Source organism: Pelodiscus sinensis, chromosome 26 (assembly GCF_049634645.1).
Source record: "Pelodiscus sinensis isolate JC-2024 chromosome 26, ASM4963464v1, whole genome shotgun sequence".
NCBI lineage: Eukaryota > Metazoa > Chordata > Testudines > Trionychidae > Pelodiscus > Pelodiscus sinensis.
The window spans coordinates 22353046-22377663 of record NC_134736.1 but is presented as its reverse complement, the minus strand read 5'-3'; the positions used below and the strand labels follow the sequence as shown (position 1 = coordinate 22377663).

General features: G+C 51.0%; 1 protein-coding gene, 1 long non-coding RNA gene and 4 other non-coding genes across 6 annotated transcripts; 4 read left to right on the top strand and 2 right to left on the bottom strand.

Annotated features, from left to right (window-relative positions):
- The first annotated feature begins 8 nt into the window (after positions 1–8).
- Positions 9–4276, top strand: LOC142820484 (uncharacterized). The gene is made up of 2 exons (XM_075909482.1): positions 9–1224; positions 1516–4276. The coding sequence occupies exons 1-2, from the start codon at positions 1056–1058 to the stop codon at positions 2922–2924; spliced, it is 1578 nt and encodes a 525-aa protein (XP_075765597.1). The 5' UTR covers positions 9–1055; the 3' UTR covers positions 2925–4276.
- A 42-nt stretch (positions 4277–4318) lies between these two features.
- Positions 4319–11927, top strand: LOC142820496 (uncharacterized). The gene is made up of 3 exons (XR_012897715.1): positions 4319–8805; positions 9181–9257; positions 9490–11927. It is a non-coding gene; the product is annotated as an uncharacterized LOC142820496 (long non-coding RNA).
- TRNAF-GAA (transfer RNA phenylalanine (anticodon GAA)) lies at positions 8029–8101 on the top strand. The gene has a single exon. It is a non-coding gene; the product is annotated as a tRNA-Phe (tRNA).
- Positions 10141–10214, bottom strand: TRNAT-AGU (transfer RNA threonine (anticodon AGU)). Its single transcript has one exon. It is a non-coding gene; the product is annotated as a tRNA-Thr (tRNA).
- Positions 11928–12083: 156 nt separating the features above from the next.
- TRNAY-GUA (transfer RNA tyrosine (anticodon GUA)) lies at positions 12084–12173 on the top strand. Its single transcript is given in 2 exon segments — positions 12084–12120; positions 12138–12173. It is a non-coding gene; the product is annotated as a tRNA-Tyr (tRNA).
- A 6107-nt stretch (positions 12174–18280) lies between these two features.
- Positions 18281–18354, bottom strand: TRNAI-AAU (transfer RNA isoleucine (anticodon AAU)). Its single transcript has one exon. It is a non-coding gene; the product is annotated as a tRNA-Ile (tRNA).
- Between the last annotated feature and the right edge of the window lie 6264 nt (positions 18355–24618).

Below are 24618 nucleotides of genomic sequence, written 5' to 3'. Positions count from 1 at the left end.
GCCCAGCCTGTTCTAGTTCAAAAAGAATGGACATACACAGCTGCAATAAACCTTTTGCGAAGTGTGCTGGGTGCCACGTCAATGGGAATGTTCTGATGTGATGACTATGATTATTTTATTTAACAGCAGTAGCACAGTGATCTCCATGGTCATGTCACAGGTGGATCTTCTGAACAGAAAATGCAGTTCCAAGAAGGGGTGGGGCCAAAGCTGAGGGAAACACGCTCACAAGGTGGAAAGGTGATAGATTCTGTGCAGCCCTGGAGGGGCACCAAATCAAAGGCCACGCTGGCTACCAGAGCTGGACTGGGAAACCACACAAAGGCTGCAACTGGCAGAGTAGAACGGAGGCTGCAAAGGGGGAGCTGTGCAACTGCCTCAAGCACGAGAGAAGCAGCACTGCCCGGCTCCGCCCTGGCTTGCTCCAACAGAAGCCCAGCGCCACCCTGGGCAGCCATGGGAATGGCAACTATTGTGGGCAGCTGGCAGGGCCCACCCAGAGACAGGCCGTTGGGATCAGGAGTGTGGCACATAGGCAGGACGTGAAGCAACCAACCAAGCATTCACTTAGATGCTCAGGCAACTTCCTCTGCCTCCTCCTGGCCCAAGTAGAACATCTGAGCCAAAGAGCAGGGCAAGCCCAGCCCACCAGCCAGAGGTTTTGTGGACAGGTGTGGGAAGCTAGAGATCTGCTGGGTCCTTCATCTCCAAGTCCTAGTGACCTGCCATGTGGCAGCTGCTGTCTGAGCCCTACCTGGGGACCTTGGTGTCACACCTTCATGCGCTCACTAGAGCTCCCCTTCTGAGCAGTGTGTTCCTGTCCAGCTGTGGGAGTCCGGGCTGTGAGGGGGGCTGAGTTGTACCCTAGAGAGTGCAGCAGAGCACTTAGCTGCTCTGGGGAATGAGCTGAGGCATTCCCAACGTGGGGGAGTGATGCATCTTTACTGCAGGGGAGTGTGTCCTGGGATCTTGTACCAGCCAGAGCCCAGTCTCTGCAAGGTGGGGAAAGGAGCCTCTGTGGGTGGGTGACTCGGATCCTGGCTCTGGAAGCAATAATGGCAAAGACCTTAATGAACAAGATTAGCACTTGGTTCATTGCTCTCCAAACAGGGTTTCCAGTCTCTGAAACTGATGTGATCTCCTGGGTGGAGCGAGAGGAGGAGTTGCGGGTCCCAGATCCTCTGAGCTGTGAGGAAGGGGAGATCATCAGCAACACCCAGACAGGTGAGCAATCAGTTAAACTGACTCAGAAACCAGTGTCTGTCTCCTTATAGCAGATGTAACTTGTGTGTTTTCATGAAGTCTGACTGACTGTTCAGCTTGTCTTCAACTCTAGTCAGAATGTGGTGGTTTCTCTTCTCTGTGGAAGGGTTGTGAAGGAGGACAACCAACTCAGCTCATGATAATTTGACCATTATTTGAGCGTGTGTCCCCTTTTCTATTCCTCTTTTAGAGTTTCCTTGCAGTTCATCGTGGAGAATAACTCCTGTCTGGATCATTCCTCTATTCCAACAGGTGACGGGACACTGACTGAGAACCATGAAAAGAGTCTTCAGCATGAAGGACTGGAGCAAGTGTCTCCATGTGGACTATTATTGAGACAAACTGAAGGACATGTTTTCCAGATACGTGAGCAAGGAGAGAGCTGTGAGAGTCAGCATAGCTCTAAAAAGCAGCAGGGAAACCATCTAGGAGAGGGACAAGGGAACTCCAGTAGTAGGAGCACAGGGGAGAAAAGAAACACAGAAACCGTTCAACAGGAAATCCCCCATCAACAGTCACCCTGCACGTCTAGTGACTGTGAAACTCTTCCTGAACATCAAAGGGTCCATACGGGAGAGAAGCCCTTCAAGTGCTCTGACTCTGGGAAAAGCTTCAGTGAGCACTCACACTTTACAAACCATCAGAAAATACATACAAGAGACGCACCCCATAACTGCTCTGACTGTGGGAAAAACTTCAGTGCAAACTCACACTTTGTTATCCATAGGATGGCTCACACAGGAGAGAAGCCTTTCAATTGCTCTGCGTGTGGGAAAAGGTTCAGTCAGAAGTCAAACCTTGTTACCCATTGGAAGAGCCACACAGGAGAGAAACCCTTCAATTGCTCTGACTGCGGGAAAAGCTTCAGTAGAAGCTCACACCTTTTTAACCATAGGAGGACCCACACAGGAGAGAAACCTTTCGATTGCTCTGACTGCGGGAAAAACTTCAGTAGTAGCTCATACCTTCTTACCCATAAGAGGAGCCACACAGGGGAGAAACCTTTCAGTTGCTCTGACTGTGAGAAAAGCTTCAGTCAGATTTCACACCTTGTTAGACATAGGAGGACCCACACGGGGGAAAAACCCTTCTACTGCTCTGACTGCGGAAAAAGCTTCAGAAGCAACACAGACCTTATTACCCATTGGAGGAGCCACACAGGAGAGAAACCTTTCAATTGCTCTGACTGCGAGAAAAACTTCAGTCAGAAGTCAAACCTTGTTAGACATAGGAGGACCCACACAGGGGAAAAGCCCTTCTACTGCTCTGACTGCAGAAAAAGCTTCAGTAGCAACGCAGAACTTATTACCCATAGGAGGAGCCACACAGGAGAGAAACCTTTCAATTGCTCTGACTGTGGACAAAGCTTCAGTTTCAGCACAAACCTTGTTAGACATAGGATGACCCACACAGGGGAGAAACCCTTCAGCTGCTCTGACTGTGGGAAAAGCTTCTGTAGAAGCTCACACCTTCTTAACCATAAGAGGACCCACACAGGAGAGAAACCTTTCTATTGCTCTGACTGCGGGAAAAGCTTCAAAACAAACTCAAACCTTGTTACCCATAGCAGGATCCACACAGGAGAGAAACCTTACAATTGCTCTGACTGCGGGAAAAGCTTCAGTCAGTGCTCCTGCATTACTAGCCGTAAGAATACATAGAAGAGTCACCTTATAAAAGCTCTGATTGCAGAAAAGGCTTCAAACACAGGTCAGACTTTGTTAAAGCTGCCTGGCCAGGTGGCTGTAGTCCCAGAAGACCCCTTGGGGAGGGCCTCCTGGGGTACTGACCTGGCCACTGCCACTCACCCTTCTGCTCTCTGGGGCTTCTCACTATCCAGTCCTGCTGGGGCAGCTCCTTAGTCTCCCCTGACCAAGGCCCCGAGCTGAGATTCCCGCCCCCACCCCCGCCTCTGAGCAGTGGTACAGATGCTGAACCTCTTCAGATCTGAGGAGAGAGCAGTTTAGGGCCTAGCTTCCTGGGATAGCACTCCCCAAATGGGATCAAACCCCAAAGAATGGGGTAAGCCCCATTTAGCAATGAAAGGTAGTAATTGGTAGTAATTGTAGTAGTAAGCCCCATAGATAGTAATTGTTTACACTGGGCTTGATAGTAAGTAAAAGTGGTTTTATTAAGTACAAGCTGTAGGATGTAAGTGGTGATAAGTGAGAACAGGCAGAGCAAAGCAGATTACAAACTCAAAGGTAACAAAAAATGCTTTGTTAATGCTCCACTGAAACTTCAGTACAAACTTTTACAAACTCCCCCTAAAACCTCTTTTCCAGCTGCCCCTCCAAACCAGGGCTCTCCCCGACCCTGGGGTCTTTGGCTCCTTCCTTCAGATGCAGCCTAGCCAAAAGACCAAGTCCTCCAGGTGGATGTTATTTCCAAATAACGGCTTGCGGTGTAGACATGCACTGTAATTCCGAAATAAGGCTGCTGTGTAGATGCACCCCAAGGGTCACTGACCAGTGGCCTGGGCTCCCCATACTCAGGAATCCCAGTGTGGTTTCTGTGGTCCTAAGTCCGGCTTCTGAGGGCTGCAGGAGAAAGACCTGGTGTGGACAGGAAAATCCCGATGAACCTCCTGGCAGAGCGTGACTGGTCCCATCTCAGAGCACTGGTTCCGTCTCTGGGTATAGTTCTTGCTGGGCTTTTCTGGACTACTCCAGATCATTTGTTCAGGTGAACTTGTGTTTTTGTTTTAGTACAGTGACATAGTTAAAAAGTTCTATAACACAGACATGTAATGAGGCAAGAAATAAAGCAGGTTTAGCCACTGCAGAAGAAAACGAGTAAGTTTATTTATTTCCTATATTCTGAAGCTTAAAAGATTTCCTTATGTTTCACTCTTATAAATGTGAACGTGTTGAATAACCTACCCTGTGTTGTGGGTTTTCTCTCTCTGTGAAGGCCTTCGGGTCATGCACTTTGATCTCTGGTGAGTTAGATGTGCAGACAGCACAACACAAATGAGAACTTACCAGAATAAAAGCGGCAAGGAGTCCTGTGGCACCTTATAGGCTAACTGAAGTGATGGAGAATAAGCTTTCGTGGGCAAAGACCCACTTGGTCAGATGCACTTCAGTTAGTCTATTAGGTGCCACAGGACTCGTCGCCGCTTTTGCAGATTCAGACTAACATGGCCACCCCTCTGATAATTTACCAGAATGTTCATTGTATTTTAACCATATGCTAGCCTTTTCCACAAGTTCTGTGTGCAGTTTAAGCAATGACAATGGTCAGTATCTCTCAGCAGTGGGGCTGGAGCAAAGGAAGATGGGGGGGCATGACACTTGCCCTGACACTGTGACATCCTCCCCCGCCCTCCAGAGATGCCCCTGACTGCGGGTTTCTAAACTCCCAACCAAAGCCCTCCAGGCCAGGTACAGCTGAGCTGGACCAGCTACAGCCTGGCCACCGGGCTGCTATCTCAGTGCAGACCTACCCAGAGTGATTCCTTTTGAGTGGTAGTCTCTCCACTTTCCAGCCCCCCATGTGTGAGTGCTGCTTTCTAGGGGTGCTTGGAAGAGTTGGGCTGGGGGCAGGGCCGGCCCGAGCCATTCTTGCACCCTGGGCAGCGGGCGCATGTTGCATGCACGCCTCTGCCCCAAGAAAGCAACCTATGGGGGCACCTGATGCAGCATCCCTTACCACTTCAATCAGGTGCTTCCATAGGTTGGCACCCATGCCTTAATCTAGCCCTGGCTGGGGGTGCAAAGTGCCAGGCAGAGCGGGATGGGGTTTGTCTTTGTTTCTCCTTTGCCCATAAAGCAGATGGTTAGTTTGTCCCACTCGTGAGCTATGTCTACACTCATGCCTTCTTGCTCAAGGGTTCTTGTGCAAGAAGTCTTGCACAAGAAAACGTCCACACTGCCATGTGCGCTCTGTGCTTTTGTGCAAGAGCGCCCATGGCAGCGTAGGCGCTCTCTTGCGCAAGAAAGCTCTGATGGCCATTTTAGCCATAGGGCTTTCTTGCGCAAGAAATCCCTGTCGAGCATCCACACTGCCCTCTTGCGTAAGAGCTCCTGCGCAAGAGGGCTTACACCTGTTAAAAAAGAGCGTAGCTCTTGTGCAAGAAGCCCTCTCTTACCACGCCATACTGTAAATTTCCTTGAGCAAGAGCTGGTGGCCAGTGTGGGCGCTCTATGGATTCTTGCCAAGAACGGCTGTACTTGCTAAGAATCCGCGAATGTAGACATAGCCCTGGTGTCCTTTGTCCTGCAATAACTGGCTCCCACCAGCTGGGAACCCTTCTCATGGCTGCTGCCGGAGATCCCCAGCTGGGAACCCTTCTCCTGATCTGTGGGGCTTCGGTCGTTCTATGCAGGAAACCCAGGGCTGCATTAAGGCATGGGCTAGCCGGGCAGCTGCCCGGGGCGCCTGATATAAGGGGTGCTGTGTGCCCCTTACAGCTGATAACTGCCATCAGGCACCACGTGTCTGTATCGCAAGCTGCAGCAGCTCCCACCAGCCACCCTGCAGTGACCACCCAAGGCAGGGGCTGCGTTAACCCCCGCAGCGCTGGCCAGAAGCACCCTTCCCCTTGCGGCTGCGGGACCCTGCTTGGCCTGCTCCCGGCGGCACCAGGCTGAGCACCAGTGGCGGTGGCCGGGCAGCAGGAGGCATGTGCCTTGCTGCCAGCTCCATGCGCCTTCTCCCACGTTCCAGGTGGGGGCTGGGCCATGCATGTGCCTTTCCCCAACCCAGGGTGCAATTAAGCTGTCTGCCCAGGGCACCGGAATGGCTTGTTCTGGCCCTGAGGAAACCCTCTCCGAGGGGGAAGCAGGGATATTGCTGTGGTGTCCCTGAGAACAGTCAACCCACTCATCTGTTGACCCAGGGGACAGCAGCCTGTGGCTCATTTCCTCTTTCTCACCTGGGAGGGGACATGGCTGGGAGTGAGGGTGTCCTGTTTCTCAGGGAGCTCTGACCACAGGACTGGGACCAGGCTTGGCAGAAATCTTTCCCAGAGACACACAGGCTGGAGAGATGTTTGTGGGGAAGCATTTTGTAAATGTCGATGGATGTAAACTGTTTCTGCAAGTGGGGGGGTTGAAGCTTTCATTTAAAAATTTCCTCTGTTCTGTTGTTTCTGCTCCGTGGTGTTATCCCATTTGTCTCCATGCAAAAGGTCTGTGTCAAACCCAGGCGGAAAGAGCCCCCCTCTTTCTCCATTCAATTCCTTCTCTGCTCCCTCAGGCCCACTCCTGTCTCTCTCTCTCCGCCCCAGCTGCTTTGCTTTCTGCCCAGGTGTGTACCCTTCCCTGGCACTATAATACCATGGGAAGGGATCCTTTGCCAGCTTCTTAACTAGTAGCACATTTAGGGCATGTTTACACAGCAGGGCAAAAGTCAAACTGAAATACACAACTTCAGCTACTTATTTGTGTAGCTGAAGTAGCTTAACTTGGCTTTTGGCAGGAAGAGACCTTTCCCTACTCTTCATGAAATGGGGGTTACTGGAGTCAGAGTAGGAAGCCTGCCAATTTGTACTTAATTTGAAATAGCAGCTTGCTGTGTAGACAGGCACTTTATTTCCAAATAACACTCCAGTGTAGACATGCTCTTATTGTCCCATCACAGAGCTGATGCTGAAGGACAGGAAGCTACAGAGTGCTGAAGGGGACTAATCAGATACTGAAGTATTTTTTTCCCTCCCCTTTCTTTGTTGGGGGAAATTTGCTTCTGTTCTCCTATGAGGCTGGAGATGTCAGTTAGTGTCCTCCCTTCTACTAGAGAAATCAGAGACTTTTCCTACCTGAGAGCTGGAGAAAGCTAAGACTGAATGCCATGTAACTAAAGGGAGGACATTGTCTAGCATGGGAGACAAGTGTTTGTCTAGTAAACAGGAGTTCTTTGGTTCAACGCCCAGTGGTACCTTGGTGTAGCCTTTGCTCACATTTTCTTATGTCTTCCTGGGACACAGAGGAGTCCTCCCCTGGCCACCCATGGAACTGCTGGTTCAGGAAAAGGCTGATTGGGGAGGAACATTGGGAAGAAGGAAACCACAAGCCTGGAGCGGGTACAGAGGCTACTGTGACTGGTACTGGCAAGGCAGGGCTCTTGCTGCAATTGCTGGGACAGAAAAGCCAGCAGCACCTGCCCTTGTGATTCCCTTGGGTGGGTGGGGGCCAGCACCCAGAGATCCTGCAAGTGCAAAGCTCCTACAGCTATAGTAGCTGCTCCAGTGGGGCAAAAGGCCTGGGCACAGTACTTATAAGGCAGTACTTGTGGGAGAAGTGCTGAGGTTGTGAGTTCAAACCTTCCCTGGAGTAATGGTTTCTACTCCCTGCTGCTCTGGCCCCTTCCAGTGAATGCTGTGATTCCAGTTCAGTGGAGGGTCTTTGTTGCCCATTTTCTCCTCTTGCCTTCAGCCATTGGAGAAGCTCATGAACAGAGACAAGCTACTTTGTCCCATTTCCCACTTCTTTTCCTGGGCTGACCCAGTGGCTGAAAGGGGCTGCGGCTGCTGACGGGGTGGGGAAGATGTGCAACAGGACCCTGGCCACCCAGCATTCACTCTGATGAGGCCATAATATGTGCAGTGGGAATTTTCACTTATCCCATCCTCTGGGGTGGAATCCCAGCTCCCCCAGCGTTCACTGCAAGGCCTGGGTTCCCAAACTGGGGCGGGGGATGCTCCCCCGAGTAGGCATGAAGAAATTTCAGGGGGGGGAATGAGGTGACCCAGCTGTTTTTTTTCTTTTGTTCCTCAAGTTTTGCTGCTATTATGGATATTTGCTCAGATCCTTTGAGGCAGTTGCCAAAGTAGCTCAGTTGGGAGAGCATTAGACTGAAGATCTAAAGGTCCCTGGTTCAATCCCGGGCTTTGGCAGAAACCTTTGCCAATATGGCATAGTCTGTTTTGGCATCTCTCCATCTCTGGTAAGCAAACATCTGCAGTCAGAGTTCAAAGCTGAACCAAGAGGCAGGAATTACATTGTAAAGATGATCATATTTCAGGGATAGAAACTAGAAAGGGGATTTCATGACACCTCAGAGGTTGTTGACACAGGAGAACAGAGCTCTTGGCTTCAGCTGCTCCCAGCCTTGCAACTCTGTTTTTAATTCCATGCCCCCAGAAAGGAACAGTAACAGAGCCTGCCTAGGACTAATTCTGAGGCTTCCCCATACAGAGGACACACTATTTCTGTTTTCTTAGACTGTAAGTTATTAAGTTGATTTAAGCAATTTCAAAATAGTTTCCAAGTATACACATGCCCTTATAGTCCTGGTCTTCACAACATCTGCTGGCAAGGAGTTCCACAGGTTGACTGCGCTTGTGTGAAGAAATTCTTCCTTTTGTTTGTTTTCAACCTGCTAATATCATGGCGCACCCTTAGTTCTTCTATTATGGGAACAAGAAAAATACCTTTCCTTATTTACAGTCTCAACAACAGCCATGATGTATAGACCTCTATCTTATCTCCCCTTGTCTCCACTTTTCTAAGGTGAAAAGTCCCAGTCTCTCCTCATGTGGCAGCTGATCCAAACCTTTCATCATTTTTCTTGTGCTTTTCTGAAGTTTCCAATGCCAAGGTATGGTTTTTTGGGGGGCAGGGGATAAGGCAACCACATTTCCAGTCAGTGCTCAAGTTGTGGGCACCGCCTGGATTTATAGAGATGTAATATGATAGTCACTGTCTTCTTGTCAAGGCCTTTTAAAATAATTTCTAACATCACATTTGTGGCTGCACATGGAGTGGATGTTTTCAGAGATCTCTCCAGCTGTGACTTGTTGTAGCATATTCGCTTTCATTTAGTATGTGTGTTACTAATTGTTTATACTAACTATGGCAGCTGATTCAAACTCTCATAATTTTTGTCGTGCTTTTCTGGACTGTTTCCAATGCCAATGACAGCTGCCTGCATGAAGCCCTCCCCCCTCCTCGACTCAGGCTCTTATTTCCCCAGGCACCTGACATCTGCAGCCTGTGCAGAAAAGCAGCTACCTGGGAAATGTGCTGGGGTGTTGGCCAGGGCTCAGCCAGGTGAGTCTCCCAGCCAGAGCCTGCCTCTGGCACCCCAGCCCCTCCCTTCCCATGCTGAAAGAGCAAAGACTTGGCAGAATTCATGAATATAGAGGAGGCTATTTCCCCTGACTGGGAGCCCAACCCTGGCCGCAGCAGTGGAAGTGCTCAATCCTAGCCACTTGACAGACACAAACCTGCAGTGTTGGCTCAGCTACACTAGTCATCCCAAGTCACTTTCTCTCCCTTTCAGGACGTGGGTCTGTTCTCGGAGAAGGCGCGTGATGCCAGCATAGATGCTCCCCAGCACTTCTCCCCTGGCTGCACCCTCAGGTCCGGAGATGTGGACCTGCCCCTCTGCATCATGGGGGATGCTGCCTGCCCTTTGCTCCCGGGCTGATGAAGCCCTAGACAGGACACGTTGCCTAAAGCCAGGAACGTATCCCAGGTGACAGCTCACATTTTCCTAGGTCCTCCTGGGACACAGAAGAGGCCTTCCCTGGCCACCCATGGAACTGCTGGTTCAGGAAAAGGCTGATTGGGGAGGAACATTGGGAAGAAGGAAACCACAAGCCTGGAGTGGGTGCAGAGGCTATTGTGACTGGCACTGACAAGGCAGGGCTCTGACTGCAATTGCTGGGACAGGAGAGCCAGCACCACATGCCCTTGTGATTCCCTGAGGGGGGTCAGGACCTAGAGAGCCTGAGGGTGCAACCTCTGCAGCTCCTGCGGCCATGGAGAGTGAGGGTCTGTGGGCAGCAGGTGCTTCTCACTTGTGGTTTCCTTCTTTCTAAAACTCCTCTCCAATCAGCCTTTTTCTGAACCAGCAGTTCCATGGGTGGCCAGGGAAGGCCTCTTCTGTGTCCCAGAAACACATAGGAAAATGTGATTAAAGGGTGTCAAAAGGCACCACTGGGAGTTGAACCCAGGATCTCCTGTTTACTAGACAGGTGCTTTAGCCAACTGAGCCATGGTGCCCTCCTCAGGAAAGTTGGTGAAACTGTTCTATTCCATGGTCCCAGACACCATCTTTGACTGCCAAAGTGCATCCAATCCCCATTTCCCTCCAGCCCTGGGGGTGTCTGGCTCCCTAGGCACAGAAAGCTACAGCTCAGTCGGCAGAGGCTCTAACATGCTCCTCTCCCCCAGCCGCTGGGACTGTAGAGTGGCCTTTGCGGTTTGGCCCAGATGTGGGGAGGGAAAAGTACAACAAACATTAATCAGCTGGCTTATAAATCCCTTGGTCCTAGGGTTTGGGTTAGAGCCCCAAGGAGGGGGCCTGGCCTTCTTCAATTTGCTCCCTTCCTGAGGGCACAGAATTAACAAGAGAAGATTTCTTAACCCCACAGCAATCAGAGTTGGCCAAGGAGTTAGCAACAAATTGTTTGTCAACATTTAAGTAGAGGCAAGGAAACCCTCAGGGGTGTTTCTGTGTGTTTGTAGACCAAGGTTCATTCAAGTGTTTTTTTTTTTTTGTGGACCTGCCCCGACCGCACCCCTAGAGACTCTGGAACAAAGAAGACACATGAGAAGAACCCAACTTTCTTCCTTTTGCTGTGACATGGATGGATCTAGCTCAGGTTTCACTCAAGGGGTCCGTCTGCATGTGAAGTACCTGTGTAGGGATAACATATAAATGTATTAAAAATGATTCCCCCAAGTGGAAGTGACTCCCCATAATTTGTTCCCCACAACTTAAAGTGTTTAGATTTATTATTATTATTATTATTATTTGTTAAGATTGTTAAATGTTTAGATTTATAATTATTGCCCCTCTAGAATATAATTTGTTAGGAATGTAATATTAGGTCATGTAACTTAAAACTGTTAAAAATATAATACCATGTAGCCAGAAACAGCTCTTCTCTCTGTGTCCCAGGGCACATTCAAACTTATTGTTACACAATTGACGCCCATTCTCTTCAAAGCATTGTGAAGCAATTAACCCTAATCGCAAAGTGAAACATTGTAACTATAACAGTAACTAACTCAGCACTCAGAGAGAGAATGTTTTAAGAAATGCCACCCAGAAACCTGTGACTTTTTGTAACTACAACTCTTGTATATGTAAAGTTATTATTATACAAAATACTGTATGGGAAACATTAATTAGGGAATGTATGTAAGAGAGAGAGATTGCTTGGACGATGAATGAATGGTTTTGAGAGGTGCCAGCCTGAGAATGCAGCAACAAAGGGCTGAAGAAGGCGTCAGGTGCCAGGGCAACCAAAAGGTGTCAAGTGGAGAAAACCAAGTACTGGAGGCCCATCCTATGAGATCACTGATGAGCACCTGACAGCCACCCTGAACGTGATGCAGCAATTCCCATAGACTGGCATAGGAAGAAATTCCTATAAGAACTGGACTAAAAGACTATGGAGTCAGAGTCCAACGTTCTGCTGCCAGCCCACCAGGAGCTTCAGATGCGCATCTGATCAGGACTTCGCTCCCCACTACCCTCACTTGTGTACAGAATACCTGGCCAGTATTCTGTCACAAGCAACTTCCAGGCTGGTAACTATAACAACTACACAGAACCTGGATGAATGATTGAATGAATGTTTATATATATATATATATATAAAAGGGTTAAGTAGTGATAGGAATAAGTAGTTAAACAACGTTGTTTGCTTCTATCTTTTCTTTATTCTTTATTATTATCTTTACAATAAATGTGGCTTTTTGCCTTATCCCCCTCATAATATCCTGCTTGCTTTTATTGGTACAACACCTGTGACAGCACCTGTGCGCCTCTGCCCCTCATCAGCAATGCCATATACTTGGGGGAGCATGTGCCCCGAGACTTATAGAAGGGACAACCTGGACTAGCCACCCTTAGTCAGGCTCCCTTTGATAGCTCAGCTGGCAGAGTGGAGGACTGTAGTGTGTGTTTGACAAGTGATCCTTAGGTTGTTGGTTCAACTCCAGCTCAAAGGAGTGATTGTTTTCCCTCCAGCCTGGCCTTAGCAGAAGGCAATCAAGGTGGTCACCTTGGGTCTATGTCTTCAGAGCTCTCCACTGCAATTGACAGAAAGCTTGTGGGTATGAGCTGCCAATCACATTTCTTGGGCTGGGCAGGTTCTGTCCACACACAAAAGTTCTTTTGGAACAATGGCCGTTATTCCACAACAACAATGCAAGAGTCTACACAGCAATTCCGTTATTATGAAATAATTCTAAAGAAACAGACGGCTTATTCCAACTTCTGCAAACCTCATTCTACGAAGAATAACTCCTGTTCCAAATTAGCTATTTTAAAAAAAGGCCTGTGTAGCTGCACCACCGCTGCTAGTTTGAACTAGCCCCTCCCCATGGCATTCTGAGTTATTCTTCCTGGGGCTGTAAATTGAGGTAGCTCATCTACACTGGGGAGCCTGCCTCGGACTAGTCTGAGGTTTCCCTGCAGTGTAGACCTGCTAGTTTGAAATAAACTATTTTGGAATCACTATTCGAGACCAGTTTATTCCAAAATAAATGTGCCGTGTAGTCGTAGCCAGAGTGATGAAGCAGCAGGAGGGAAGCCAGGAGTCCAGAGGCCAGCCTGAAAACTCAGTATTCCATATGGCTACACACACAGATTTGTTGCTCAAAGCTGGAGCTGCTGTGGAAGGAGGTGGAGCTGCAGAAGCTGACGGGGGACAATCAGCGGGCGGAGGGTTAATTTTATCTCCTCCCTGGGCTGATGTGGCAAGAACTGAAGAGAAGAAAATCCTCTTCCCTTCTCCTCAGAAGATAGAAAATGCAGCTTCTTCCCCCTCACTAGTTCTACTAAAGCTGGACCCCAGGACTAGACTTTTTCTTTCTAAAACCCTGATGAAAGCTGAGAGTGAATTGCTTGTAGACTTAGAATGTGAGTTAAAGAATGGGGCTTGAACACATGAACCTGAGATTAAAAGTCGCATGTTCGGCCAACAGAGCTAGTCAGACTTTATGATGCAGTGTTCCCCCATCACAGGACCATCTCTCCAGTGACAGGTAAAGAGGCCCGTTTCAGGATTTCTTTTAGCGCAGCAGCAAGGGGAGATGGAGGAAAATCGACCCTCTTTCCAAGCTTTGTTCTCATGGCACTAAGTGCGCTGCAGAGAAAGCCCTTGAGTGTTAAAGGGCGTCGGGGAGCCCAGAGCAGAGGGATCCCCTCGACACACAAACACTGTCCCAGCCCCAAGACTCCCCCAATCCCGAATCCTGTGCCCTGACTTCTCTACCTTCCACATCCTCACCCTGTCTTGCACAAGAGAGCGTCCACACTGCCATGAGAGCTTTTGCGCACAAGCACAGTGCGCACGTGGAAGTGTGGACGTTTTTTTGCGCACAACTTTGTTGCACAAGAACCCTTGCGCAAGATGTACTTGCACAAGAAGCCATGAGTGTAGACATAGCCTTAGAGATATATCTAAAAGGAGATGTTAATACAAAGTTATATGAGAGTGATAATATTACAGGGAATTATCCACAGTTGTCTGTACATGCAAATATATATGCAAATATCTTCTTTCACACTAATGGGCATGAATACAAAGATTAAGGCAAGACTACACAACACACAGGCCCTATGTAAGTTAGTTCTGCTGATGTTAATAAAATGCAATATTTTCCCCATTTCCAACCATATGACAGCAGTTTTAATGAGCAAGGGCAATCCAGGAATTTAACTACTAAAACACATCTCAGCAGAAATTGCAGAAGAGGCTCTTGCGCAAGAAGGAGCTGTCTACGCTGCCCCTTCTTGCGCAAGAAAAACGCTTTTGTGCAATGCCGTTACATCTATTACTTTTCAGGAAGAACGGCATTGCACAAGAGGGTTTTTCTTGTGCCAGAAGGGGCAGTGTAGATGCTCCTTCTGGCACAAGAGACTCTTCTGAAAAAAATGGTGGCTCATTAGGTATGCAAATGAGGCTCAGCGATATTCCACGCTTAGCCTCATTTGCATATTACTCGCACAAGAAGCCGCGAGTGTAGACATAGCTCTAGGCAGGTTAGGCTGAGATGGGAGGAGGCACCGCTGGGGTTGAGGCTCCTCAGTGGTGCCTTGGCAGGGACCAGGGCATTGCAACCACATATGACAAGGCCAATGGCAGCACCTCCAGCCTCTGGGACGTCTGTAGCCTTTGCTGCAAGGGGACACAAAACCAGGTAAGGTTCCCCCTGATGCTCAAATACCCCAGCAGACCCAGCAGCCCCAGCTTGCTCCAACACCTTCCGTTCTCCCCACCCTCTCTCCTGGTCACACATGGCACTTCTTGGTGCATCTCAAGCCAGGCCCTGCAAGGAACCACCGGGGCAGGAGCCAGCCCTTGGAGCTCGGCTTGCACCGGAACCGGCAGTTTCCCACCACGTCTCGCTTGAGAAGAGGTCACTTGTTCCCCTTCTTCTCACCTCACGTCTCCCTTGTCTCTGTTCCCTTCAAAGGTCTCCACTCATAGACTCATAGACTCATAGACTTTAAGGTCAGAAGGGACCATTATGATCATCTAGTCTGACCCCCTGCACAGTGCAGGCCACAGAATCTTGCCCACCCCTCTTAGAATAATCCTCTCACCTATGTCTCAGATATTGAAGCCTTCCAATACTTTGAAGGCCCCAACATGCAGAGAGTCCTTCAGCTGTGATCTATGCCCAATGCTACAGAGGAAGGCGAAAAACCTCCAGGGCCTCTGCCAATCTACCCTGGAGGAAAATTCCTTCCTGACCCCAAATATGGCGATCAGCTAAACCCTGAGCATGTGGGCAAGACTCACCAGCCAGACACCCAGAAAGTTCCCTATAGCAACTCCTATCATCCCTCCATTGACCTATTTCCAACTGGAAATGAATGGTCAATTAGTTACCAAGATCATGTTATTTCATCCAACCATCCCCTTATCATAGAATCAGAACTGGAAGAGACCTCAGAAGGTCGTCAAGACCAGCCCTCCGCTCTAGGCAGGACCAATCCCATCTAAATCAACCCAGCCAGGGCTTTGTCAAGCCGAGACTTAAACACCTCTAGGGATGGAGACTCCACTACTTCCCTAGGTAACCCATTCCAATGCTTCACTACCCTCCTAGTAAAATAGTTTTTCCTAATATCCAATCTGGACCTCTCCCACCACAACTTGAGACCATTGCTCCTTGTTCTGCCATCTGTCACTACTGAGAACAGCCTCTCTCCATCCTCTTTGGAACCTCCCTTCAGGAAGTTGAAGGCTGCTATCAAGTCCCCCCTCACTCTTCGCTTCTGCAGACTAAACAGACCCAAGTCCCTCAGCCTCTCCTCGTAGGTCATATGCTCCAGACCCCTAATCATTTTGGTTGCCCTCCGCTGGACCCTCTCCAATGCGTCCGCATCCTTTTTGTAGTGGGGGGCCCAGAACTGGACACAGTACTCCAGATGTGGCCTCACCAAAGCCGAATAAAGGGGGATAATGACATCTCTGGATCTGCTGGCAATGCTCCTCTTAATGCATCCTAATATGCCATTAGCCTTCTTGGCTACAAGGGCACACTGTTGACTCATATCTAGCTTCTCATCCACTGTAACCCCCAGGTCCTTTTCTGCAGAACTACTACTTAACTGGTTGGTCCCCAGCCTGTAACTATGCTTGGGATTCTTCCGTCCCAAGTGCAGGACTCTACACTTGTCTTTGTTGAATCTCATGAGATTTCTAGTGGCCCAATCCTCCAATTTGTCTAAGTCACTCTGGACCCTATCTCTGCCCTTAAGCGTATCTACCTCTCCCCCTAGCTTAGTGTCATCTGCAAACTTGCTGAGGGTGCAATCTATCCCCTCATCCAGGTCATTAATAAAGATATTGAACAAAACCGGTCCTAGAACAGAACCTTGGGGCACTCCACTAGAAACCGACCGCCATCCTGACATCGAACCGTTGATCACTACCCGCTGGGCCCGGCCTTCTAGCCATCTTTCTATCCATCTTACCGTCCATTTATCCAATCCGCATTCCCTTAACTTGCTGGCAAGAATATCGTGGGAGACCGTATCAAAAGCCTTGCTAAAGTCAAGGTACACAACATCCACTGACTTTCCCATGTCCACTGAGCCAGTTACCTCATCATAGAAGCCAATCAGATTGGTCAAGCACGACTTGCCCTTTGTGAATCCATGCTGACTATTCCTGATCACTTTCCTCTCATTCAAGTGTCTCAAAATGGATTCCACTGCCTCAGGACCCGCCTCCTCAGGGCGCTGCCCCTCTGCCACTGGGCTGGGAGCGGGAGACTCCACAGTCTCTGCACTTGGGCTGAGAAGTCTCACTGGGACTCATCTGCTGATGGCGTTAGTCAGCCCGATGGCCAGCCGGATCCATTCCGTAGCGCTGCCCGAGAGGGAGCTTTCCCAATCTCCACTGGTATTTCCTGGGGCTTTGTGTAGGGGGATTGGGCTTGGCATCTTCTCTGCTGGAAATGCCTCTTCTTGGGAAAGCAGCTCCCAGGAGCTCATGGAACTTCTTCTTCTCAGCTTGGGAAAGGGACAAGCAAGGGGTGACGGGACAGGGGTTTATGTGATGATGACAGGGGTGCAGAATCTGGGAATGGAGGGATCACTCAATAACTGTCTGTCCTGAGGATTCCCTCGGGACAGTGAAATTGGCTGCTGTTGTGAGACAGGATCCTGGGCTAGTTGGACAACTGGCATGGCCCAGTCTGGCTGCTTTGATGTTCTATTTGGCTGTTAGTGTCCCCCTCTGGGCAAGGGAGAATGGACCCTTCCCCCCCCCCCCCACCCGCCATCCTGAAGTGGACAGAAAAGGGCCTGTGAAAGGCTAGTGTAGGTGAGCAAAGAGCTTTGCATTATGTGTCCCTGAGGGTCTAGTGGTTAGGATCCAGCACTCTCACTGCTGTGGCCTGGTTTCAATTCCCAGTCAAGGAAACCAGCTGCAACTTTTGCAAAACACGTCCCTAGTCAATTTTCTTGCCACATTACAGCACCTGAGACCCAAGAGGTTAACTCAGGGCCCCTTTGCCACCTCTCCCTCACTGCTAAAAATGGGTCTAATGGCACCAGCAGCCTTTCAGAAGAACCCCCCCACCCCTACCCCCACCCCCAAGTACCAGCCCTTCCCTCCTCCTCGGCTGGGCACTGTGTGGACTCAGGCCTCCTCGGTGCCAGCCTAAGGGCTCCGGAGAGAACAGGGCAGCTCCAGGGGCAGAGTCCTTTTTTCTGCAGTAGTTCAAAACCAGCCCCTTGGTTTGAACTAACATTACTCCTCATTTTTTGCCCTCTGTGCCTCCCCCCCCCCCCCCCCCCGAACACACCCAACACACTCCCTTCCCACTTTCTTCTCTCCGTTCCCCTGCTGGTAACTCAAACAGGACTTTGCCCTGTTGAAAGAACAAACTCTCTGGCTGTGTCTACATTGGCACCCTTTTCCGTAAAAGGGATGCTAATGAGACACTTCGGAATTGCAAATACCGCGGGGGATTTAAATATCCCCCGCGGCATTTACATGAACATGGCTGCCGCTTTTTTCCGGCTCGGGGTTTAGCCAGAGAAAAGCGCCAGTCTAGACGGGATCTTGTGGAAAATAAACCCTTTTCCGGAAGATCCCTTATTCCTACTTTCAAGTAGGAATAAGTAAGGGCTAAGGCTGCCACCTTCCTCTGGTGGTCCCACTGCCTCATGTCAGGGGCCTCAGCAGCACTGGGGGGTGGCTTCAGGGGGAGAAGCTGGTTCAGAGGAACTTGAGCTGCTGGGCCACTGAAGCAGGCCCCCAGCAGCAGCCTCTGTGCAGGGCTCACACGCTCCAGGCCTCCCGGTCATATTGAGTCTCCCCGTGTGGCTTGGGCTCCAGAGCCTGCCCCCCAGCTGGTGCCTTGAGGTAGCCACTGCAGCAGGAGGAATTTGGGCATCAGGTCCCCTGCTTTTGGGGACAGGAAGCCAGGCCCAGGCCCTTTTAGCCACTGGGGCTGTGCAGTGGCTAAGGCTGGGCCGTACCCAATCTCTGCCCTGCTTCCTGCAAAGCTTTCAGTCTTTTGCTTGTTTCTGCTTCCCTGTCCATAGCAGGCAGCTAAAGGAAGGGAAGTCACCAAACCAAACAACCCTGTGGCCAGCATAGGGCTTGAACCCATGACCTTGGTGTTATTAGCACCACGCTCTAACCAACTGAGCTAGCCGGCCTACAGAAATACAGCTCACCAGTGGCCCTTTCAAGAAAGGCACCTGAGACCGCTGCTGGGCCTTCTCTGCAGCTGCCAATGGCTCTTCTCTGACAGGGTCACTAGTGACTCGCTGTGACATGGGCTGGCTAGTCCAGCTGGTTTGAGGGTTGGTCAAGGTGGCTGGCGGCCGGCAGACCCAGGGCAAAGAGGCAGCCGGAATCTCTTGCTGCCAGCATCTTGCCTCCCAGCTTCTTCCCTGCCAGCAGCAGCTGCAGCCCCTTTCGGCCCCTGGGTCAGCCCGGGAAGGGAGGCAGGAATTGAGCCTCAGATTGCAGGGTTCTGAGTCCTGAGCGCTGCTCTTAACACCAACCACCCCTCACTCAACTGGGCCAAATTGGTGCTCCAGTTCATGCCCACTGGGACCTGTTTTACTTGGTTTCCTTCCACCCAGAGCCCCCTTCTTCTCCTGGGCTGCGACGAGCATCACTGGGATCCTCTCTCATATCCCAGCACAGGGCCATCTCTCCAGTGACAGTAGTTGGGGCTGGTTTCCGGATTTCTTTTAGCGCAGCAGCAAGTAAGAGGAGATGCAGGAAAATCAACCCCATTGGCAAGCTTTGTGTGACAGGAGGGGTGTGAGCTGGGGAGCCTGCCCTGCAGAAGGTGCGTTTAGTTGCACCCAGCGGCAGCAAGAATTCAGTCCCTCAGGCGAGTGTAGACACAGCCTGAGTGTTGCTCAGCACTAGTAGGAGACAGGGAGGGCACCTGCAGACTTTCAGAACAACCCCCAGCCCCAACCCCAAGAACCAGCCCTTCCCTCCACCCTCACTGGGATCTGCTGGACAGGTCCAGATGCAGGCATGGGCGAGCCCGGTAGCTGCCTAGGGTGCCAATCAATGTGGGGTGCCTGATGGCAGATGCATCCCTTACAGCTGCCATCAGGCATCGTGTGCCCAGCTCCCACAGCACCTTCTTACCTGCATCCCTGTGGTGCAGGCCAGCAATGCTCTCCCCCCACAGACGCAGGCCCCACACAGGCCAGGCCTGCTGCTGGGAACTGTCTGGATTCCAGCCCACCCCAGTGTCAGCCTAAGGATTGCTGGTCTATAAAAGCTGCCTTGGAAAAGAGGAAACAGTTAAAGTGACTCTGATGGGACTTGAACCCACAACCTTTGAGTATCTAGGTATGCTTACACCAGCTCGCTGCAGTTTCAAAGTCCAACATGCTTTCTGTAGCACTATAGAGCTTGGTGGGCTACTGGGATTGATATCTCCACTCTGCTTTGTAGCATGTAAATTACTGGGGAAAAGAAAGGGGAAGCAGGTCTGTCTCTTTTAGGAGAGCAGGTAGACAGAGGGAGGGGGCCACTGAGCCCCCACCAGAGAAAATAAGAGAGAAGAACTGACCTGCACCTGGGGAATGTGCGTATTGATCCCACTGCATCTTGCATGCTAAGCAAGCACTCTACCTGCTGAGCTAATTCCCCTGCCTGTGAAAGATCTATCTGCCTCACCTACCTTGTTCCAGAGCTGCCCGAGGCTCCTTTCTGAAAGGGCCACTTGTGGGACTGACACCCGTGGGCCGGCTAGCTGGGAGGTTTAGAACGTGGTGCTCGTATCACACAGATGCATCTTAAGAGAAAGCCCCTTGTTTCAAGCCATAACGGGCTCGCTATTCCGACGTCCCTGCAAACCTCATGGCGCGAGGAGTGAGGGGCATTTCAGAAGAGCAATTTATTTGGAACTAAGTGCTGTGCAGCCAGCGCCAAATTACAAAATAAGCTATTTCAAAATTGACTCGAAATAAGCTTCACAATTGCATCGCTTATTCTGAGCTATGGGACGCAACCGTAGTGAGTTAGAGCCCAGCTCTGCCCCCAGCTCCCTGCTCCACCCACCCACGTACTGACTCCCTCGCTGCCATGGGGCTGTTTGCATTGGCCTCTTCTCTCGGCAACCAGGCTTCAGCCAAGACTGGGCCCTGCATTTCTCATCCCTTCAGAGACAGATGACTGTACATTATGAAATGTTGTTGTTGTTGTTGCCTTGGAAACTCCCCACAGACTTTCCCCTGGGGGCCCTGGCAGCCCGCTCACATTGCACAGCTCACTTCGAGGTGAGGGTGCTGTGTAGACACACCCAGCCTGTTGAGGACCAGCCTGCTGGGGGGAGGCTCTGGCCTCTTCCTTTCCGTGTCTCTCTCAGACTGTCTACACTGCAGGGCTACGTCTACACTGCAGGCTTTTTGTGCAAGAGCAGTTGTTCTTGCCCAAAATGTTGCAGTGTGTCTACACTGCAGGCACGTTTTTGCTCAAGTAAATTTATAGTTCAGCATCAGACAACAGGGCTTCTTGCGCAAGAGTTATTCCTCTCCCCACGCGAAATAAGCCCGCTTGCGCAATCACTCATCCACAAGGAGGCACTGTGGAGAGGAAACAGGGGTCTCTTGCTCAAGAAAGCCCTATAGCTAAAATGCCCATCAGAGCTTCCTTGGCTGGAGAGCGTCCACACTGCCATAGGCGCGCTTGCAGAAAAGCACTTCTCTTGTGCAAAAGCACATGGCAGTGTGGACGCACTGTTACACAAGACCTTTTGCACAAAAATTCTTGCACAAAACAGTTCTTGCACAAGAAGTCTGCAGGGCAGATGTAGCCAGGGGGTGTTTGGGTTTGTTACCAGCACTGAGCTTTGTACAACAGCCCAGGGAACATTGTGAAAAGCCAAAACCTTCCAGCCCTGGGTGTCCTTGGCCAGTCAGCAAATGGCACAAAGGTTCCCTGAAGAACTGACTTCAGCTAATTTGAAACAAACCCCCGCACCTGAGAGGTAGTTAAGGCGATGGACTGTTCAAATCCCATTCTCACAATGTGTTTGCAGCCCTCTCTCTTGCCTCTCCCAGAAGTTCAGTGCCAGCCCCTCCTGCAACCCTGCCTGCCCCAGCCCCTCCCACTGCAGCCTGGGGAAAGGGGAAATCTCCACAGAGACACTCCCAGCTGGGACCCTCAATCCCTTCTGCCCTCAAGGGGAAACCTCCCAAAGGAGATTCCAGGCAGCCAGGCCATGGGGGTCTCTGAGATGCCCCAGCCCTGCAGCCTGTCCCACCTGGCTGTTGCCATGGTCCCTCTGTGAGGTCACTGCCTCCCAGCCAATGAGCTGAGGTGCTACACAAGGCCCTTGTGATGTCACTCCTGCCCTTGGCCCTGGCATGTGTGAGCTGCTCTCCCTGCCCCCCTCACTCAGGGCTGGTTCTGGGGCTCACACAGGGAACATCAGAGGCTGCTCAGGGGGGGCCACATTGCTAGACCAGGGACCCTCCTGTGGGGCTGTGAGTGTTGCTGTCCCTGCTGTACAGACAGGGCCATAGAGCCTCAGGAGGCTGCAGCGGTGGGAGACACTTCCCTGGTTTCGGGAGGGAGACGAGATGTCAAGGCCCATGACTTGGAGCCAGCTACAGATACCCATGGAAAGCTGATTTTCAGAGGGGTGTGATCAGCCCTTCCTGTGTATCTGGCTTCTTCAAAGGGGATTAATCAGGAGCTAAAAGTTAAAGAAGGAACATTTAGAGGGTGAATTTCTTTCCCTGACAATGTTTTTTTTTTTGCCCCAGTGGTCTAATGGACAAGGTACTGGCTTCCTAGGCCAGGGATTGTGGGTTCAAGTCCCACCTGGGATGACAGTTTCCTTTCACTGACAAGGAGTTTACATCCTTTTGCTCTCAGAAAGGATGCTCCACAGTTGTCTCCCTCCCAGCAGAAGTTGTTCAGACCCCTCACTAGCCAATGCTGGTGTTAGGTGCAGATGTGACTGCTAAAAGCCCAGGTATTCAAAGTCAGAACAAAGGGACACATTTTGCTCTAGAAGGCCCAGGAGTGACAGTCAGTGGAAGGTGGCTGTAGCAGAGCAGGGTCTGTCTGGAGACAAAGCGGAGCCTGAGGATGAGAAGGCCCATGAGAGGCAGAGACTCCAGAGCAGTGGGGTGGGGAGGGGGCTAGATATTTGGTCTGGCAAAGTGACAGAAAATCCCCAGGCCCTGAACATGGTGCGGGCGAGGCCCATGGGGCAGTTTGCCTGGTGGGGTGGAGAAGCTGGGGTGCTCTGGGAGTGGATAAGGTCCCTGGCTGTGCTGCGCCGCCTGCTGTGTGTGTGACTCAAACTGTCCTTCGTTCCCTTTTGTGTGTCTGTTACAGTTCCAGTGTCTTTCCTCAAGCACGTTCATCCGGCAAAGACCCCACCAAGGATCTTGTATCTTCCTTTGTGCATCTCAGCCGCAGACACTGCCAGGGCTGGAAGGAAATTGCTGCACTTTGGGAGTCAAAGGTGTTGTCTGGGACCATAGAGTAGAGCAATTACACTTATCACGCCAAGGAAGACAGCATGGCTTAGGTGGCTAAAGCACCTGCCTTGTAAACATGCAAACCAGGGTTCAATTCCCAGTGGTGCCTTTTTACAGCCTTTGCTCACATTTTCCTATGTGTTTCTGGGACACAGAAGAGGCCTCTCCTGGCCACCCCTGGAACTGCTGGTTCAGGAAAAGGCTGTAATAAGGCACCACTGGGAGTTGAACCCAGGTTTGTCTGGGGCTGCGGTTGCTGCTGACAGGGAAGGACCTGGGAGGCAAGGTGCTGACAGCAAGAGATTCCAGCTGCCTCTTTGCCCTGGGTCTCAGTGCGCCATGCCAGCCGCCAGCCACCTTGACCAAACCTCAAACCACCTGGACGAGCCAGCCCACATCACAGTGAGTCGCTAGTGGCCCTATCAGAGAAGAGCCATTGGCAACTGCAGGGACAGGTTTCAGCTGCTGGAGGCGCCTTTCTGAAAGGGCCGTTTGTGAGCTGTATTCTGGTTGGCTGGCTAGCTGAGTAGGTTAGAGCATGGTGCTGATAATGCCAAAGTCATGCATTCAAGCCCCATGCTGGCCACAGAGTTGTTTGCTGTTCTACCTCCTTTTAGCTGCCTGCTATGGACAGGGAAGCAGAAACAGGCAAAAGGCTGAGGCTTTTCAGGAAACAGGCCAGAGAGTTGGTAGGAGGAGGCTGCAATCTGCACAGACCCAGTGGCTAAAAGGCCCTTGGCCTGGCCTGCCTTCTCCAATAACAGGGAAAACTCTTCTTTTCCCTCTATTGTGAGTCTACTCATGGGCCTGCTGGCTCAGCTGTTTAGAGCTTGATGCTAATAATGCCCAGGTCACGGGTACAAGCCCCATGCAGACCCCACAACAGCCAAATTAGTTTTGTTTGGGCTGCAACCCCCAAAAAGTGGTGAGAGGGAGCCCTTGGCTGTGGGACCCACTTGTGCCTGTTGCTCAGGGTTAAATAAGATCTCCCCCAGGAGGTCGCCTGTTCCCTTCCCACCTCGCATTGGCTGGGAATCAAATCAAGCAAGGGGCAGCAAACGCCAAGCACTGTCATTGTCTGGGCCACAGATAAAAACCCTCTTGGAGCTGTGATCCCAGAAGGAGTCTCTGCAGTCCATGCGGAGGAATGCCGACATTTTTGGCCAAATGGCCAATGGTCTAGCAAAGAAAGGCCACCTCCCTCCTACCCCCACATCCTAGACCAAGTCAGAGCCAAGGTCAAGGAATTGCGGCAGGGGTATGTGAGGGAGGAACCGCATTACTGTGCATGCTCTTGGAGAGGATGAAGAGTGGTGAGAGGCAGCCCCCAGCTGCAGGACCCATTTGTGCCTGTTTCTCAGGGTTCAAGTAAAACCTCAGTAAGAAGATTTGATGCCCCCTCTTTACATTGCATTGGCTGGGAATTGAACCCAGGTCAACTGCTTGAAGGCAGCTATGCTCACCACTATACCACCAATGCCTGCTTGCAAAGCTGCTGGGAAAATTAATGAGGAAATTCCACATCTGCCATGAGGCTGGCCAGAGGCGAGAGGGTGCCTGTGTGGTTTGGGTAAAGCAGAACTTCTTGGCTATTAGGCAAAGACGAGAAGTGGTGATGCTGGGCTAGTGGCTGCCCTGCACTCTCCGTGGTGTGAGGAGCCGGGCAGGAGAGGAGTCCCAGAGGTTGTTGGGTGGGAGAGTAGAGTTTATCAGACTTTGGGCTAAGTTCTAGAGCAGACAAGGGAGAGGTGGGGAAGTGACTTCTGGAGACTCTGTGTGGCCTGGGGATGCGGATCAAGAGCCGTCCGTGTGTTTGTTGCTGTAAAGTGTTGTTTCTGGGTCCTTTGCCTAAGATCGAGCACTTCTGCCTTCCGGAGAGCCATGTCACAGGCACAAGCCCCCAGAGACCCCTTCAGGGACACATCACAGGACCAAGCAAGGGGCAGAAAC

Coding starts and splice junctions, on each gene's coding strand:
- LOC142820484 (XM_075909482.1), top strand. CDS start 1,056: ATGGCAAAGACCTTAATGAACAAGATTAGCACTTGGTTCATTGCTCTC. Junction 1,225..1,515: donor CATCAGCAACACCCAGACAG/GTGAGCAATCAG, acceptor CTATTCCAACAG/GTGACGGGACACTGACTGAG.